Raw genomic sequence first — 18,490 nt, 5'->3', positions numbered from 1 at the left:
AAAGCCGAAAATATCTTAGCAGAAACCTTTTTAGCCGAAACAAAATCTACAAGAAATAAGACTTATAAAACGTTATTAAATCCCACTCACCCTCAGAACAAACACACAAAAAAATTATTTACTCGTCAAGTGAAACATTAAGAGGCACTAAGCCGATATAGTATAAGCCTGTTGAGCCAAAAAAAGAAAAATAAAAAAGTCGAAAGAAATATTATGAATGATAAAAATTTATTCAGCCCCCCTCGCCCTCAAAACACACACACACGCTTATAAAAACTTTTTTGCTCGCCGAAAGACGCAATATGATGGCGTTCAGCTGATCTTATATAGGTCGAAACCTATCAACCGGGAAAAAAAAGAGAAAACAAAAAAAGCCGAAAAATATATTGTCATGATAAACTATAAATTCTATTAAGATTTTTTAAAGCATTTAGTACAATCGAGAGGAAATAATGCTTCCTTCGATTTTACTTAAAATATGTCACTAAGCCGATAAAATAAAAGCAGAAACCATGTGGACAGAAAAGTTTTACGCGAAAAAAAAAATGAAAATATATGAAGTCAATGTTACTAAATTACAACTAGCAGAAAAATCTCGAAACACTAAATCCGAAAAACATCACCAATGTAACTTGCGTACAGCAAAAAAAACAAATCTACGATGTGGCAACTAAACCGACAAAACATGAGCAGACAATTAAGAAGCAGGGAATTTTTTTGAAACGGAATAACTCCCGTTTGAAAAAAAAAACAGGTCCTATCAGATTCGAACCCAAGACCTCTGCCGTACCAAAAAATGAAAATATACGAAGCCAAGGTTAGTAAAATTACAATGACAGAAAAAATTGGAACATTAAAAATCTAAAAACAACTGCAATGCAATTTGCGTACAGCAAAAAAAAACAATTCTACGATGCGGCAACTAAGCCGACAAAACATGAGCAGACAATTAAAAAGCCGACAATTTTAGTTGAAACGGTTTAATTCCCGTTTGAAAAAAAAACAGTTCCGGTCAGATTATAACCCAGGCCAAGTGTGCCGGAGACGCGAAGAAATTTGAATTTTATAACGCGAAATTTGAATTTACAGACCAAGTATTCGGGAGACGCAAAGAAATTTGAATTTAGTTTGAACTGAACCTAAATTTACCATTTCTAATTTTGATCATTCTGTGACAAAGTGATTTGCTGCGAAAAAGTCAATTACCCTATTGCAATACCCTTGCTTATGGCAAGGGTAAAAACAGTATCAATAGTTATTTTTTATTCGATCGATAAAACTGGATCAGCGGGTATTTTTTATTCAAGGAAATGAACTGAACTAAAAAAGAGATAAGTGAAACCGCAAAATCAAATTTGAGAGTGATCGCTTAAAAAATCGAACAAAAAAATTGTCACGATTTAAATAAATCTTCACGTTCATTGACTCTTAAAAAATGATACTACGGCATTCAAACATGTATCGCTGTTCCAACAGTCGATTGTCAACCATTGGAAATGTCTACTTTCGCGCTTTTTGATTTAAAAAATACAGCTAGATCGTATAATATGCAATTAACGCACTAATTATCCACATACTAGAATGAGCAATTTTTATTTTAAAAAAAAACGTAGAATGACGATTAAATTCCACGCATGAAAGCTCGCAGATGAAACACGAAAAGGTGCAGCTAAGACTGGAAAAATGCAAAACTCGTAAGTAACACAATCTCTCAAATTTATGATTTGAAGAGATACATTGCTCTATGAGTAGTCAAATTATTTCAAATTTTCTATAACTGTCACAAATTCAAGTCTGCATAGATATGACACAGGCTCTACAGATGATTCACTTACAGCGACAACCCAGTTGAAGTGTTCCGCAGCTGACTTGACAGTGTTAAGAAGTAGAGACTGAGGATGGGTGGGTTTGGTGGAGTCACTCATGCTCACTATCTGCCCTGTCACTTCTATCATCTCCGAGAACACCTTCGGGTAGTCACTCTGAACACAAAAGAAGAAAATTAAACAATACACGGAAAAAAAGAAAACAGATTGAAGAACAATTTACAGACAACATATCAACAACACAACTTTGAATTGTTAATTTAAATTTCTACAAAGATTAAGAAAAAAAACAACGAAATCGGCCACATTTTTGGTAAGATTTATCTATACTTAGCAAGTTTTTTGAACTCAATATTGGACTCGAAATTTTCATCAATATTTGTTTGGTCTAAAATCAGTAACTATCATGAGCGAAGGACCGAGTGCGCGAAGATTAAGTCGCCCATTCATAGCTCGGTATTCAAAAATTCATGTAAAAATAAGCAATAAACTCAGTCAATTTTACAGTCTAAAGAGCGTTGATTGGTTGAAAATTTCCGCACATTCGGTGTTTCGCGCATCAGAATAGCCCCTATGAATAATGTAAAATAGTTCAAGTGTAAATTACCTGAGGAGGCGCCTGGTGTTGTTCTGCCATGGAAAGGTACTTAGGAATGACTACTCTAGCGATGGAGTCGAACTTAGTCATCTGCTGCTCCAACAAATCCCCCAGTGCCTTCGACTTCTCCATCAAGTCATCAAGACTGGCTGAGAGCTCTTGTAGATAGGGAGAGTCGTCGCCAGAATCACAGGACACAGAGGCTCCGCTGGCTGAAAGAGACTACACGTTTACAACTCAGGATCAATTAGCTTCCAATTTCATCCAACTTCAAGGAGATTTCACTCAATTGACTTCATGTAATCAGGCAACAATCCAGATGCATATCCTAACATACTATAGTTCAACATTATATTATTTTAATTTAAACTGTCGAGTTCAGGAGTACCCGGCACTATGCATGAACATATTGCAAATGTTTATAACCTATCCAGTATTTTGGGATTTGCTTGAAATTTCCAATTTCCAAATAAAACTTCAAAAACCAATTTACACACGCTGGCTTTAATTTGAGAATGCGGCCTATATATGAAAGAGCGAAAACTCACTTCGTACTCGAACACTTAATCATGTTTAGTATCGTTCAACACAGACGCGAAGCCAAACAAAAAAAATTCGAAAATGTCGACAAAACTAGATCTATCAAAATGAATAAGGCTAGTTTTGAAAAAAAAAACATGCCAAGACAATAGAATGTGAAATGAGGATCGAAAGATAAAGTACCCAGCGAAAACAAAGCCGAAAAAACCTTGTCAGAAACCCTTTAAGCCGAAAAAAAATCAACAAGACTTCAGACTTCTGAAAATTTAATAAGTCCACCTCACCCTCAAAACACACGAACACTCACAACACTTTATTGGTAGTCAAATGAAACAATATGAGGCCACTAAGCCGATATGAAATAGGTTGAAACCTATTAAGCCGAAAAAAAGCAAATAAAAAACATGTTTCCTATGAAACGACTAAAAATTAATTCACTAAGCCGATAAAAAAACAAGCCGAAATAATTTGGCCAGAATAAAGTTTTTAAACTAAAAAACGTAGAGGCGAAGCTTGCAAGAACACGACAAAAGCAGTTTTATAAAGTGCAATAAGAAAAATTGTCAATAAGCCTCGAATTAGTAAATTCGGCTAGAACCCGGCTTCGAACCTGCGACCTAGAGATTAAGAGTCTCCAACACACACCACTCAGCTACGGTCGAGACAAAAAACAGAAAACCTACGAAGTCAAGTTTAGTAAAAATTACAGTACAGGTAAATCAGAACACTAAAAGCAACTATAATGCTAAAGAACTTTTAAAATTAATTCTACAATATGGCAACTAAGCCAAAAAAAAACAAACAGGCAAAAATAAGCTGACAATTTTTTCGAAACTGAATATTTCCCGTTTGACAAAAAAAACAGGTCCTGTCAGACCAGGGGCGGATCTAGGATTTTCTTGAGGGGGGCGGATTTTCAAAAAATTTCGAAAATTTTGTCGACCTTTTTTTTAGGTCGACCGAAATGATTTTTCGAGCTCTCCCTAAGCCCGGTTTAGTCCCTGTTTTGGCCAAATTTTCTGATTCGACCTAGGACCTTTGGCGTCCCAGGCATATTCGTTATCTCCAGACTAAGTGTGCCGGAGAGAATTAGAAATTTGACTTCATTATCAACCAAGATACCAAATGATTCATTTAAACAAATTGTTAACCCGAAAAAAGTCTATATTCCGATTTGATAACGCTTGCTAATTGAAAGCCTAAATATTTTGATCGACACGAAGGTAAAAGAACGACATTTGGATCTGCAAACTTTAAATCAACTAAGACATACCAGCACTTGATGCTCCTCCTGATAGGCTGAGTTGTGCGACCAGTGTGCTGATATCTGCCTCCCGCAAAGTGGCAGGACATTTACTCTTAAACATACATAATTGATGCTATGGCTTCTGGTATCGTAAAATTGTGTAAAAAAACAAAACTACATATAAGTTAGCGTGCTTGTATAATGAGGGATAAAATACAATTCCAACCTCCTCTACAGACGTCACTACGCGTTTGTTAAAAACCACAAACAAGATTTATTTAATTGAAAAAGGTTCATCGTCTACTGCAACAATATTTGGCGTACTTATTACGCTAACAAAATGATTATTTTAAAAGAGTATAACAAAGTTATAAGATTAATAAAGACTAGTTCATACCAAATGATATTTATAAATCGTAAGTCTCGTGATTTATGGTCGAAGTACGCAAATTTATCCAGAAGAGCCTACACCTAGTTCTAGTTTAAAATTTAGTTGAAATCTCAGATCGATTTTTTCGTTTCAAGTCATGCTCTACTTGGAGCTCTTTAACTAACCCCACCCCCGCCACGCCTTTGGTATCTAGTAAAGAATTACCATCCCTATAAAAAACTAAATCAACGCTTAAGCATATGTAACTTTGAACATAAGATCGAATCCCCTCCCTCTTTGCAAAAGGAGGGAAATAGTTACACAAATCCCTCTATGTGTATAATTCTACTCACAGATCCCTTCCACATGAGTCCTGACTTGTGATAGTCTATGACGTAAGCCTTCATTGCATTCAGCAGCTGAGACAATGCCTTCACCCACGCCTTGCCATCATCTCTGAAACAATTTAAGCGGAGATTCATATAAACTGAAAGATTTTGTAATACTTATTCAGTTACTTGTACCAGCGGATTTGCGGGGGGGGGGGGGGGGGGAGGGTTAGGGTTAGTACTATTTTGAGATATCGATTTTCGGCTGACTGACGCTAAATTTTTCTAAAGGCGCCTTTCAAAAAATTTGCCTGCATAAAAAAAGGTCGACAAATTCCCCCCCCCCCCCCCGCGCTCGAGAGAGAAAATCCTAGATCAGCCCCTGGTTACTTGCATTATATGCAATGCAGTACGACCTATTTATCAAGTTTCATTATCAGCTTTAAAAGATATCACCAGCTATAAACTTTCACCAATTTCCAGAAACTAGTTAGACCAAAACTTGTTTGCTGATCATTAACTTCAAAATAAATGCTGTTCCTTTGCCACCATATTTGTGCAAAATGGATTACAACTAAAACTGTTTCTGAAAATTCTTCAGGACGTAAAAGCTCCAGCGGCTTTCTTGGTTTTCTTTACAGTTTTCGGAATTACTATACATAGAAAACAACATGCCATCTGGAACAAATCAAATATCGAGCACAACTTACAGCCAACACGGCTTCTGGGAATAACAAAATCGGCCTCTGGGAATACCTAAAGATCAAGTTATGACAAAACTACAAAGGTATTTGAGAAATATATCTCGGACACTCTAACGAGCAAGTTTCATGGGACAAAGGCATTTAGAACGGTGGTGGTTCTAGGTAGACAACTTTTACAGCTAAGTTTTATTTAGTCTAGGGAAAATCACGCTGCCAAATTTTTTTTCTAAGCTGCAGCTCATTTTTTTTTGGAATGCAACTCACCCTCTATCTTTGCTGACTCTGTTGGCATAATATAAGCACCCGTCATAAGCATCTCCAATTGAGTTGGCTGGTTTGGGAGACTAAAACATCAAACATCTCATAGATACCCCTTCTTCGACAATTCAAATCGCATGCACGTTTGTTGAATATGAAATATACTACTTTTCATTTACAGCGTCTAAGAGATTAAAAATAGCTGTTTTCAGCGGCGAATTTAGGAAGATGGCACACCTCTTCAGGGATTCGATCAAAGTGTGTACTCTTTACTATTATTCGACGACATCCATTTTTGGCCAAAAAAACCCTTGTATTTTCTCAAGGCGCCATTGGTGCCTGTATATACTTATTTTGAGAGGCTGATTTAAACTATCAGTTCAGATTTAAATAAACAGATCTAATTTAAATAATCCAGATAAAAAGAAGAAAACCTAAAATTTCAAACGCTATTTAATTTTTTAAAATTCGGGCCCAAAAATTTGCCCAAAAACATATAATTATTTGGTTTTTTATTCAATCACAAATTACGCCAGAACTACAGAATCAATTGCTCACAAAACTATATCAAAGTGAGAATTTAGTGTATACAACAAAATTTAACGCAGAGTCGAAGCTTCGCTTCGCAAACACAAGCGAGAACAGACAAAAAGCAGCTCTATGAAGCAAGAAAAACTACAAATGAGTCTCGAGTTAATAAAAAATCGGCTACGTTTGCGATTCGATTTTGCGACCTAGAGATTAATAGTCTCCAACACTAACCGCTCAGCCACGACTGCTCAATAGGCAACAAACACTAGCAACAAATAAAGCAGAGAACAGATGCAATACAATTTCCAATGCTACAGTGAAGTTTACAAATAAGTGAACACTTTTAAAGAACACTTTTATTTGCGAGTTAAAGTTGCCGAAAACTGGACATTTAGGAAAAAGTTATTTTTTTCCGCTGGGAAATCTAAACAAAATAAATTCCACTTTCGAAACTAGAAATCTATTATGTTTTTTTTTCACCATTTCAGTTTTCATAAATAGAGAGTGCATTTAGCCTACGTTCTAGCAATTGAACAAGAATTGAAATAAAAAAGTGATATATACCTAAGGCCATTCATATGTGCATTTATAAGTATGAATGCACTTTTTTGTTAGTACAGCAGTTTACGACTTCTGAAAAAAAAAATCATCACGGCCTATATAAGAGTTTAAACTACGTTCACCGACTCTTAAAAAAGTTTTTCAAGAGTGGAGTAGCCAACAAAAATAGTTTCAAGCAGGTGCGCAGTTAGATAGCGCGACACTCCACTCACCCTCCAGGGATTCGACCATCTCACCACCCAAAGGGTCCACTTTTTATAATATTTACGACACCCATGTTCCGCCGGCAGACCCTAAAAATTTACACAGACGCAAAGCTGCGCTTCGCATACACTAGAGAGAACACGAAAAAAAAACAGCTTTTTGAAGTGTAATAAAAAAGAATTAGAAATAAGTCTCGAGTTGGTAAAAAATCGGCTACGTTTGAGATTCGAATCTGTGAACTAGAGATTAATAGTCTCCAAAACTAACCACTCAGACATGGCCGCTCACTAGGCCCCAAAAACTAGCCACGAATAAAGCAGAGAACAGATGCAAAGCAACTTCTAAGGGTACAGTAAAATTTCCAAATAAGTGAAATTTTAATGGACACTTTTATTTGCGAGTTGGATTAGAAAAAAAGTTTCGTAAAAATATACTAGGCTGACGCTAGTGCAAAAAAGTTATAATCTTAAGTTATACAACTATTGTTGTTCAATAGCCACACAGTGTCTGTCTTGTGCTTAAAAGCCAAAAAGTTTACTGTCTGAAATAGCAATGTTTTTATTTGCAAACGATTTCCAAACGTTTTAAAATTTTAAGAAATTGCACTAATTTTAAACTTTGTTGGGCTTCATAATAGGCTCACTTTGATATAGTGGTGCCTGCAATTGATTCAGTAGTTCTGGCGTAATTTTTGATAGACTAAAAAGCCAAAAATTATCCGTTTTTGGCGTAAAATGTTCGGCCCGAAATAAATTGCACCATTTTCATTCTGATAAAATTCTAATTAGCTTCACTTTTTATCAATTTTGGTTTAAAGTCAGCCCTATAAATTTGCGCAGCCTTTAATTATTAAGCCAACAGACAGTTGCAAAAGAGTAATGAACGCAAGTAAGCAGAAAAAAAAGTTTTTTTTTGAAAAAACAAACTTAGTTATCGAATTCTAAAGAAACACATGCCCTTACAGTTCTTGAATTTCATGAAAAAATTTATGATTGACGGTTTCCGATAAAGTTAACCCAACTTGAGAAAACTGGATCAATAGATAAAATTGATATTTGGCTGGGAAATCTGAAAATTAAATGCAACTTTCGAAACTAGAAGTCGATCACGTTATCGTGACCTTTACACTTTTTCTGTTCGATAGCGGAGTTTGCCGTCTTTTTAACAAAGGAAATGAAGGAAACTTGCAAAGTAATCAAAAGTACAACCGCGAAAAATTTACCTTGAAAAAATCAGCAGACCTATATATGAGTACCCATTACGTTCATTCCTCTTGAAAAAAGTCGACAAAATTTTCAAAATCCCATCAACAAATGGCGCAAAAATAAAAGAGGTAAGCCCGACTGTGAGCAGCAACTACCGTTCACTCAGCACGTCTGGCATGGAACACCAGCCCAGAAAATGCAGATCAAACACAGTTAACTTATATACACATTCCAATTTCCAAATGCTTTTCTGTTGAATACAACTTCATCCTTCTATCACGAAGCCTTGCAATACAAAATAACTTCTCTCATTTCTAGCGCTGATAACAAAAAATAATCTGTACTAACCACAGTGACCCAGTTGAGAGCGTCTGATGCACTTTGTATGGCCATCAGCATCTGGTAGCTATCCTCTCCCTTGTTTTTGTCCGCTATGGCCCCTATTTCCTGAATTTTGGACGCCAGCACTTTGAACACCACCATCACCTCATTCTAGACACGAAACAACAACTGAACTAGACATTAGCTTTCGGCTCAAGCAGATTGAAAACGAAGCAACAAAAATTTACAGAACTCGAGCTTTTCTGCATGCATTTTTGAAGTTTAAAAAAAATACGATTTCAAAGACTATAAGACAAGCCCCTAGTCATTGCTTTTTTCGGACTGGGGAAGAATGGAGAATGGGTTTTTACATTCCAAATAGATTCAAAAGATTTAGAATGAAAAACTAGCAACTAAGCCGACAGAATCAAATCAATTAATAGTTTTTGACAAACAATCATGTTAGCTGGGTTCCCTCATTGCTTAAAAATAGTCCCAAAACAATCAAGTTGCTATATATCTAATAAATGAAAAATGTTGCATTCTAGGGTAATGAAAAAAAAAATGAACTACTTAATGATTTTTTTCGAACTTCATCTTTTATTTGATTGCAAAAACTGACTAAATGATTCCCACCTTATGCTGCTTCTAAATAAAATGCACATTTTTACTTTCATTTTGGATCAATAATTACGATACTGAGAGTAAGCGGAGCTTCGCATCACTTGCGTTAAAAACATATATGCCAGAAGAAGAGCGTAAAAAACGACTGCAACAAAAGCATTACAAGAGTAAGTGCAATCTAGCCATTCTCTTACACTTATTGTTCATAAAACCTCACTTAACAAAATCAAACAAGCGGAAATCTATATGCGAAAAATGAGTTTTCAAGGCATTCATGTATTTTTCAAATGACTATAGTAAAAAAATTATGCTTTCAAAAACTTAGGACCAGCCGCCAATCAAGGTTAAAATTATCAGCAAATTTTTTGAACTCAATCAATTGCAACGTAACCCAAATCGATTAAATAATAGTGAACAACACTTAAATCACTTTAAAAAAAAACAGTTACTAAGTGGATTCGAACCTTCGCCGTTCTAATCTTTGTTGTTTTAACCTTTTTCGCTCTAGGCATGCTCGTTACCTCCATGCTAAACGCGCAAAATTGAATCCACGAACTTGATATACTAACAAAGTAAGCTGATCATTTTACTTTTTATTTATGACATTTTATTCAACTTATTGTTAACCCGAAAAAAGGTCTACATTCCGATTTTATAACGCTTGCTGATTGCAAACGTAACAATAAATAACTACGCAAAAGTAATATTAATAACAAAATTCAATTTTCGTACACAGAGGTGAAGCTGAGCTTCGCACCACTTGTGATACACAAAAAGAGCTCCAAAAACCAATAGATAATGTGTCTTAAACTAAAACTGAAAAACATGAATGAAGTTTAAAGAAATCGTAGTCTCAAAAGACAGAAAAAATTGTATTGCAATTGTTATAGAAGTCAAATACCTTCAAAACAAAAGAAGGATTTGGGCTTAACTCAATCCATTTCTTTCTGATAACCAATTGATGAAAATGATCAGAAGGCATATCGGTAAAAAAAATTGTGATACAATCATTCCTAAATTTACTCAAAAACTGCTCATTAAATCTTGCAATCAAACAATCTGCATATTCAGTGAGAACAATCGGGGATAAAGGCCCTATTCAAAATGAAAAAAAAAATTAAACACATGAATGTAAAAATTACAAACAATTGCCGCAAAAAAACTTGAAAAACTCTGAAAGCCTATGAAAATAACGCAAGTACAACAAGAATTATCAGTTATGAAAATTATACGCGACGGTGAAAGAGCTTGATCACAACAAAAAAAAACATTAGAAAAAACGCCAAGAACTAAATTACAAGAAGAGGCCCTTCCGTGTAGTTAAGGTAAGTGCACAAGCTGGATAGGGCCATACCAGCGTTATAAAAAAGCAAATATATCAGCAAACTGTTTCATCTTATCAATGAAGTCATAAATCAGCATTAAATGCATCGTCGTAATGTTAATTTGTCTTAACCGTCCTTTCTCTACAATAGCGCTAATGCAGTTGTCGATAAATTGAACTTTGTGCAGCGATCTGCACCCCCTTATACAACGTATAGAGCTCCTCAGGAGCGCGAACCTTTTTTAGTTCATATGCAGTTTATCGATGCAGGGTAGCTTTCTTGTCTTTTTTCACTTAGTTTTTCGGCTTATCGCTGCATCGTCTGCGTGGCTCTTTGAGCAGTGCCCGGTGCATCCAAAAATTAGCGGGCAGAAGCTACCCTGCGCTACGTTTAAAATTCTTTTCTGACATTTGGAGTTCTTCGGCGTTTCGTGATATTCGTATGCGTCTTTATGCAGTTTTGATATGCGTGTTGAATACTTTTGCATCAAAGAAAGCACGACTAAATCGTGAACACTAGAGTCAGTTTGCTTTTAGTGTCAACCCGCGCCTCATGTTCAGTTGCAGTTGAATTGTCGACAAAGCTTTCGCCTTGCAACGGCTGAAGTTTCGGCTCAATCTCGACGTCATAGCAAACCTCGTTCATGAGGTTGGCGAATGTGTCTCCAACTTCATTGTGTCTAATGTGTTTGTAACCGCCCTTTGCACAGTGTAGGGCATGTGTCAAGTTAAAATTAACCCACATGCACACGAGAGTGGGGTTTTGGACGGTTCCCATCTGTCTCAAGTAAATATCATCTCTGAATTCTGATTCACTCAGGTTGAAGTTGTATCTGCTCAGTGGTAAAGCATTGGGCTAGTTAGAAGTTCCCTTTTCAGAGGCCAGGTCAATTGCGTATTTATCTGTTTCAATTAAGGATTTAATGAGGTTTGTTTTCTTTCGGTTTATTTTATCAGTTTTCAATTTTTTGATTTTGGTACAATTTTTTTCTTGCTGTGTTATTGCTGTAACAGGATCTTGAGATTCCAGTACGAGTGATGTTTCCTTAGACCATTTTAGATAGCTTTCATGGTCGGATGGCAGCTTGATGTTAAGGCCGCCAGTTTTAAGGGGTAAGGAAGTTATCTTACGGAACTGAGGGTTCGAGGTGTCTTTACCGACTAGGTTAGGTATTAGTTGTTCTTTGATAATCTTTTCACATATTTCTAAAATTTCCGTTAGGCGTTGTCCTGTTTAGAAATGAAAGCTTTCCTTGAACTCCTTTGCTATAGCAGGCATAAACGTTTTGGGGGAGGTTTTAACGATTTTCGTTAGTTTTTCAAAACTTGATTTGCTCATTCTGTTGAAACTCGAGGAACTTTCTACATTCAACTTCTGTTCCTATAACTGAACCAAGCACTCGGGCGCCTGCTTTCATAGTGATTCCTGTAATTTCAAAAATTTTCTCAGCTTCAACATGATAGCCAAAAAATTTACCTGGTGATACAATTTTATCGAGGACGGTTCGTAAATTGCTTAATTTACCGACGGCGTTTCCGTCGTCTGCGTACCCTTTCTGGGTTACGTTGTCTACTGATAAAAGTTTTATGATGGGTATTATGGCTAGACTATACATAGCCATTGCTAGTGGATCCCCTGGGTTGTCCCTTCTTGAGAGTAGATGGTTTTTTTTTAACGAACAGTTTAGATGGATTGGAGTACGAGTTCTTAATTGCTGTTAAAAGAGATGGGCATGTATTTTCGAAGTTTTTCAAAGCCAGCTTTGGATTTAGCGAGTTGAACGCGTTTCCGGCATCTATCAGTGAAACAGAATCGGCGGAGGTTTTGCTGTATTAATCTCTTAGCGTGTGGTGTGGGTCGCATATTCCATGCCACATTTTTGTTCTAGACAATGTTGGTAGTTTAAACCGAGCGACATGAGTTCGTTTTTTAAGCATTTGGCTATTGTTCGTCCTATTATTCTATGCAAAACTTCTCCTACGCCTATGGGTCTTACGCCTTGATTCTTATCTAAGCGTATCTACATGCGTTATATGGTTTCGTTGGTTCTGAATTTAGTTCTTTGGTAGCCATTTTTTTGTTGAGTTTTGTGAGTGTGCGGCAGTGGAAGGGTGAGGGTGGAGTTGCGGAGCATGGTTGTAGCTAGGGATGGGGGATTGCATTCATGTGTGTCGTTAGCTGCGTGAAATTGGGAGGTGCAGTGATGACAGCTGAAATCGTCATAGTAATTACTGCTGCGGGCTGGGCCGCTGCATTTCGTTTAACATAAATGTAGCCTAGGCATGTGAAGCGCCAAACATCTCCGCCTGACAAGCTTTTTTCACAAATAAGGCAGTGTTAGAGTAGCCATTTGAGTAAGGACGGCGGTGTCAAGTTAGCGAGAGAATTTATAGATTAAATTTGCAAGAAAATTAGTAAAGAAATCATACCGTAGAACGATAAATGGATACCATCACGGCAGAACATTTAAGGGGTTAGATTAAGGTTGAAATTAGGTGAAACAATAAGTATATGTGGGTGTACAAATCTATGTATCAAATTAAACAACACATGATTATGAATATAAATTTTGCTGTTTACTTCAGAATTATTACAGTTCTAAATAGTTTTTGGGATGATTAGTGTCTTGGGCTGAAACTTGTTAGTGACGAGGTTAATCAAGTTTTTCCACTGCTGGTCTAACTTTTGTGGATGCAGCCTTTTGTCATCTTATGGAGCAACTATTGTTACTGTATCTAGGCGCTTTGGTCTGTATTGCAAAACTGTTTCAAACAGATCGTATAGCGTTGCGCCGCGGTAGGAGTGAATTGTTGATTTTACTAGCGCTGGTTTGATATAATTGTCCTTCAAGTCCCGATAGCTAGTTTCTGTGAAAACTCAGGAATGCGTCTTGCCTGGAATCGCGGCATCTACCTGAAACACAGACAACTGGGGCAAGAAAAGAAGCTCTTTGAGGTTGATTTATGAATATATTCAATTAGGATTTAAAATTGGTCGATGGAGAAAAAAAAAGAAAAAGTGTAAGGAGTGGTACAACCTGACGTCGTTTTGGAGGTCGATTCGCCAGCTCACTCCTTGCGTCTAGTTACGCCAGGGAAACTTCACTCGCCTACGGCTGGGACGGCGAGATTTGGTAAGATAAGAAGTCAGTGAGGAAAACCCAGCACATTTATTGAAATTACACAAGGTAAATTTGAACAGACACACTATTTAATAAGTTTATCACAACAATGAATGGAAAGGAATGGTTTCAATTGAGAGTGGTATAAACGAAAAGTTGAAAAGCCCAAGTCGAGCCAAAATTGAAAAAAAAATCTGGAAATTTATCAATTTTTTTGACAAATTGAAACAATACGTTAAACCATCATTTTGAATCAATTTCTAATAAAATTGCTTAAATCTAAAACACACCTAATTGATTAAAACTATAACTAGTTTCAAGGACTTATAAACAACAAAAAAATCAGAAACCATGCACCCAAAAAAAAAAAAAACATTTATTTGCAAAAAAATTCTAGCGAAAAAATTCAAAAAAATTTGTTTTTTCTAAGAGAAAATTTTGGGCCTATAAAAACCAGAAAACCATTAACTATATTCACGTTCATAAAAATTAAGAAAAAGTATCAAGAATCTACCAAAAATTACAGAATTAATTACCCGGCAAGTAAACCGACAAAAAATGGGTCGAAATCAATAAAGCCGACAAAAAATCAACTTGCATCCTAAAAATCTTTTTCAGCTATAAAACAATTATCACTTTAGAGGTTGAAGCCAGCTTTTGAATTACAGCTACTAGACGTGCACCTTTAGTAGAAATAGAGAATAGAGACAATTGGAGATGACCAAATTTTAGTCATCCTGTGGACAAAGTTGTTTACGGGAAAAAAGTCTAGTAGCCGATTGTAATACCCTTGCTTATTGTAAGGGTAAAAAGGCAGTTCCTTAGTCTGTTCACAGAGCTGCAGCAGAAAAAAACTCGAAATTTCTGAAACACCACTTATTGCAATTAACTGGCAAGAACCAATTCACTAATTTAAATTGGCATTTCTCAATATCAAAAAAAAATTTTTTTTAAACTATGGCAATGAATTGTTTGATTAAAAATTCATTGCGAGCCCAGCTATAACATGCGTAAATGCACGAAAAGAGATTTATCATTTTACGTACTGGAGCTGGAGCAGAATAAGCTTGAGCCAGCAACAGGTAACGAGGTATGACATCAGTGAAAGTTTCCACGAATATACCGCACTAAAACATCAGATCTTTCATAGTCAATTCTGATGAAATCAAGCATGGCAGTAATTTGCTTAAGTTAGTTCACCTGTTGGTTTACTGGCTCATCTGCAATTTTTGACGTAGCTTCTTGAAAGGCCTTAACCTTTTCATCAATAGCGTCAAAATATGCCAAAACCTCACTTGGCAATTGATCTCCTGAAAAATCAAACCATAAAAATTCAAGTCTATATTGAAAAACACACTAATCGAGAAATCTGTCAATCGTAGAAATAATAAAGAAATTTCTTTACTCACGATAACTTGCCATCAATTTTCTAAAAATAACAACTTCAGATTAATTCCTGTTAACCAGATGATTGAACATGTCAACTGGTATTAGACGTGTTTGTCACTTTTTTTCACATTGGGTCATTTTGTAAATATTTTTTAAAACATTTATATCCTGATGATGCACAAAATTTGTGAAAATTCTAAAATTAACATTTCAAATTTCTTATCAAACAATTTCAACGCGACAACGGTAACAACCGTCCCTCTATAAAAAAAGCTATCATACACACTTTCCTGTGGCTTTAAGGGAAAATAACCCGAATAAAGTGTAGATTACAAAAGTGGCCCTTCCGTTTAGTTACAAGCTGAATAGGGCCATACCAGTTGACATACCCGAATAAAGAATTGATTAAAATTGAAATGGTTGCAATTTTCTAGCGGTTCTAGAGATCGAAATGGTTCTAGAGATCGAATTTCACAATGCGCGAAACCAAGCAATTTGTTTATAAAGTTACTAATTCGTACTCCGATGAACAAACAAAGTCAATTTACGAAGTCTGCTCAGCTAAATGCATCCTTTGGTTGTTTTAAAATAACCTAAAAAAGAATGGTTAAACCAAATCAAATACTATCCAATCAGATTCTACTTTACGCGTTAAATTTAGGGAGTTGAATAATTTTGCTTATTTTGAAAAACTATGCCTTTTATCATTATTTTAATTGGCAGCTTTCGATTCCTTTCACATTCATTACAGATCAACTTCAACAGAAGCGATGCGGCACTTCGCATGACATGCGACCCAAAACAAGTGGATGGGGAAACGATCTTTTCACAGAGACGAAGCTCAGCGATGCCACAACCGATTGAAGCGATAGACCAAGAAGACGAATGACACTCAATCTGTAGCAAAGAGGACATTGATTGATGTTGCTTTTCAAGCAGGAAATAGAGAAATGAGAAAAATAGTTTTTTTTTTCAAACCTAAATTTATTTTCAAACCTATGTTTTTTCAATAGATCCTTGCGGGGTTCATTTTCAGCATTCGAAAATTGTATCAATCACAAAACGAAGTTGTGATACTTGTTGTGATATTTGTTAAGATTAACTTATTAAGTAGATTTGTCCATTACCCATTCACATAACGTGTGGTATCAGATTAATTGAGCTAGAGGACTGAATATATCGAACAATATTAGCAAGTCTTACGCCTCTAGCTTAGTGGCTGAAGATTTGTTAATGGGGTACTTCATTGGAGCGAGTTCTCTCAAAGCTGCGATTAGATTAACCCCAATCAAGGTGAAGTAAGACTTGTCCCGTATCTCTTTCACAGCGAAAGGATTGAGTTTGAACCAAAATTCAACTCAGAGCGTCCTGAACAAGGAATTCGATTTAACGTAGTAGGTCAATATCGGATATCGAAATCTTGACAGTATCGATATATCGATATTCTTCGATATTTGACTTGAAATATCGAATATCAATACGTTGCTCAAAAATGAAATTACCTAGTTTTTTTTTGCAACGGAGAAAGAAAAACCTACCGGCCTAAGAGGATGCAAAATTTTCTATTAACAAAACTCTGTAACCATGAAAAAAATAAATAGGAAGTTCGTGAGTGTTTGCTATTTTTTCATTTACCAAAGTCGAAATTTAAAACAAGGCCATTGGCCAAAGTCGAAATATTTTAACTTTTTTATGGAAAATTCATTAATAACGTGTCAAAAATATCAAAATCACTATTTATTGTAACAGTCGTCCGCTTATGTCACAAATGAGGTTAAGAAGAATAGGCACTACAACCATTGGCTCACGGGTCAGTGTAACACTCGACCAAACATTTCAGTGACGGAGCGTAGAAAAAGTACCTATTGACGACTGGCTGACGTCAGTTACCTTAATTATACTCGTTTCAACCGTCTAGACCTAGCCAGTTATTTCTCTGGTCTGTTAAGTGCAAAGTAAAAAGTTACCATTTTTAGGCCATCAGCCAAAACGACTTTGATCAGTTTCCATCGTCAGGATTTTTACAATAAACTAATGTAATTGACGTTAAAACATCAATTTACAAATGTTATTTACAATAAATTACATACAATTTGGTTCTAAACCATCATGATAAAAAATTAGCCAATCACAGTTGACCTCTAAATTATTATTAAGATTAAAATACTTTTAATCTCTAGAATTAATTAAACATTTTAGAATAAATTTGTCTGGAAGTTTCTGAGTCATAATTTCGATTTAGACTTGTACGTTCTAAATAAAAAACCAAAATTATTTTGGGACTAAGTTTTCAGTGTTAACTCCCTGCTCCTAAACTCATCGCGCGTGTTCAAGCCCGGTTTTTCTTTCCTGATTTGTATTGCCGCTAAAGTTAGCAATTTTTTTGGTTGGTTGACCTATCTACAATTGCCCAACTATGATCTGCGCTATTTGCCTCAAGTTGGCATTGCTGAAGGTGGAGGCCTACCGGTGAGTCTGCTTTCTTATGTTCCTCAATTCTAGTGGTCAAATGTCGAACAGCTTGTACGACAAAGGTGGAAGTGCATCCACTACATGACAGTTTTTAAACCATTCTTGACTTGAGGTCATTAGAAAATGCTGACCTCAGTGATGATAAACATGACTCTAGTTTTCTTGTGGTGAAAACCACTTGAACGTTAGTTAAATTAGGCAACCTGTTAGCGAAATATTGGCTCTGGTCACCTCAATATTGCACCATTAGCATTGGGGACTTCACATCCTTTGGTGATTGAACTGGAAAAACCCTCTCACTATCCAGGGGCTTGCCCTTACCCTCGATGATCTCGCACAAGGCGTCTGAAGCCACCTTTGCGGACCAATTTTCAAGGTACTGATTTGTCAGCCATTGCGCCCTATTAGTTTCCATAGCCTTATCAAATTCCTCCCAGCTAGATGTACTCCTAAAAACCCTGTGTACAGTGCCTTGGATAACACTCCGCTATACTAAGTTGGGGCGCAGCTTCTATAGTTCAGTATAGTCCCTGTATCTGTTGGTTTTTGATACCAACTGCAAGTTACACGCCTACCCTGCGATACATTTATGCTCAAATCCAGGAACGGCAAATTCCCCTCCGAATTAGTTTTCTCTAGAGTGAACTGTAAATTTGGATGAAGAGAATTGGCGGCATCGAGAAGACAACTCGGCTCCCCTCTGTCTGTTCTAACAATGTCATCCACGTACCTGAGGAACAATTTCACCCGGCGAGTAACCTTCTCCTTGTTCTTAGCTCGGAAGCAGCTTTCACAGTACCAGACTATCTCAGTTATTGATGCGTATAAGTCATCGGATTTTTTCCCGCATTTTAGATGATACCAGT

At 36.3% G+C, this 18,490-nt stretch overlaps 3 protein-coding genes across 6 annotated transcripts in view; all 3 read right to left on the bottom strand.

Annotated features, from left to right (window-relative positions):
• LOC134845880 (X-linked retinitis pigmentosa GTPase regulator-like) overlaps window positions 1-3,233 on the bottom strand; it is a 409,218-nt gene extending 405,985 nt beyond the window's left edge. For all 4 annotated transcript variants that reach the window (XM_063862991.1, XM_063862989.1, XM_063862992.1 and 1 more), the window contains exon 1: window positions 3,229-3,233. The gene's annotated coding sequence lies outside the window, so the exon portion shown is untranslated. The remainder of the gene's footprint in view (window positions 1-3,228) is intronic.
• LOC134845881 (N-alpha-acetyltransferase 15, NatA auxiliary subunit-like) overlaps window positions 1-13,874 on the bottom strand; it is a 361,253-nt gene extending 347,379 nt beyond the window's left edge. The window contains exon 1 of the mRNA XM_063862993.1: window positions 13,851-13,874. The gene's annotated coding sequence lies outside the window, so the exon portion shown is untranslated. The remainder of the gene's footprint in view (window positions 1-13,850) is intronic.
• LOC134845884 (adenylyl cyclase-associated protein 1-like) overlaps window positions 1-15,264 on the bottom strand; it is a 31,261-nt gene extending 15,997 nt beyond the window's left edge. Inside the window, exons 1-9 of the mRNA XM_063862994.1 lie at window positions 15,173-15,264; window positions 14,964-15,073; window positions 14,810-14,890; window positions 8,721-8,864; window positions 5,878-5,957; window positions 4,934-5,036; window positions 4,238-4,322; window positions 2,434-2,636; window positions 1,836-1,982 (exon numbers count right to left, since the gene is read on the bottom strand). Of these exons, the coding sequence (XP_063719064.1) occupies window positions 1,836-1,982; window positions 2,434-2,636; window positions 4,238-4,322; window positions 4,934-5,036; window positions 5,878-5,957; window positions 8,721-8,864; window positions 14,810-14,890; window positions 14,964-15,073; window positions 15,173-15,185 (966 nt within the window). The 5' untranslated portion in view covers window positions 15,186-15,264. The remainder of the gene's footprint in view (window positions 1-1,835; window positions 1,983-2,433; window positions 2,637-4,237; window positions 4,323-4,933; window positions 5,037-5,877; window positions 5,958-8,720; window positions 8,865-14,809; window positions 14,891-14,963; window positions 15,074-15,172) is intronic.
• Window positions 15,265-18,490: the final 3,226 nt, after the last annotated feature.

This window comes from Symsagittifera roscoffensis, chromosome 5, assembly GCF_963678635.1.
Source record: "Symsagittifera roscoffensis chromosome 5, txSymRosc1.1, whole genome shotgun sequence".
Classification (NCBI taxonomy): Eukaryota; Metazoa; Xenacoelomorpha; order Acoela; family Convolutidae; genus Symsagittifera; species Symsagittifera roscoffensis.
This window is presented reverse-complemented; position numbering and strand designations above follow the sequence as displayed.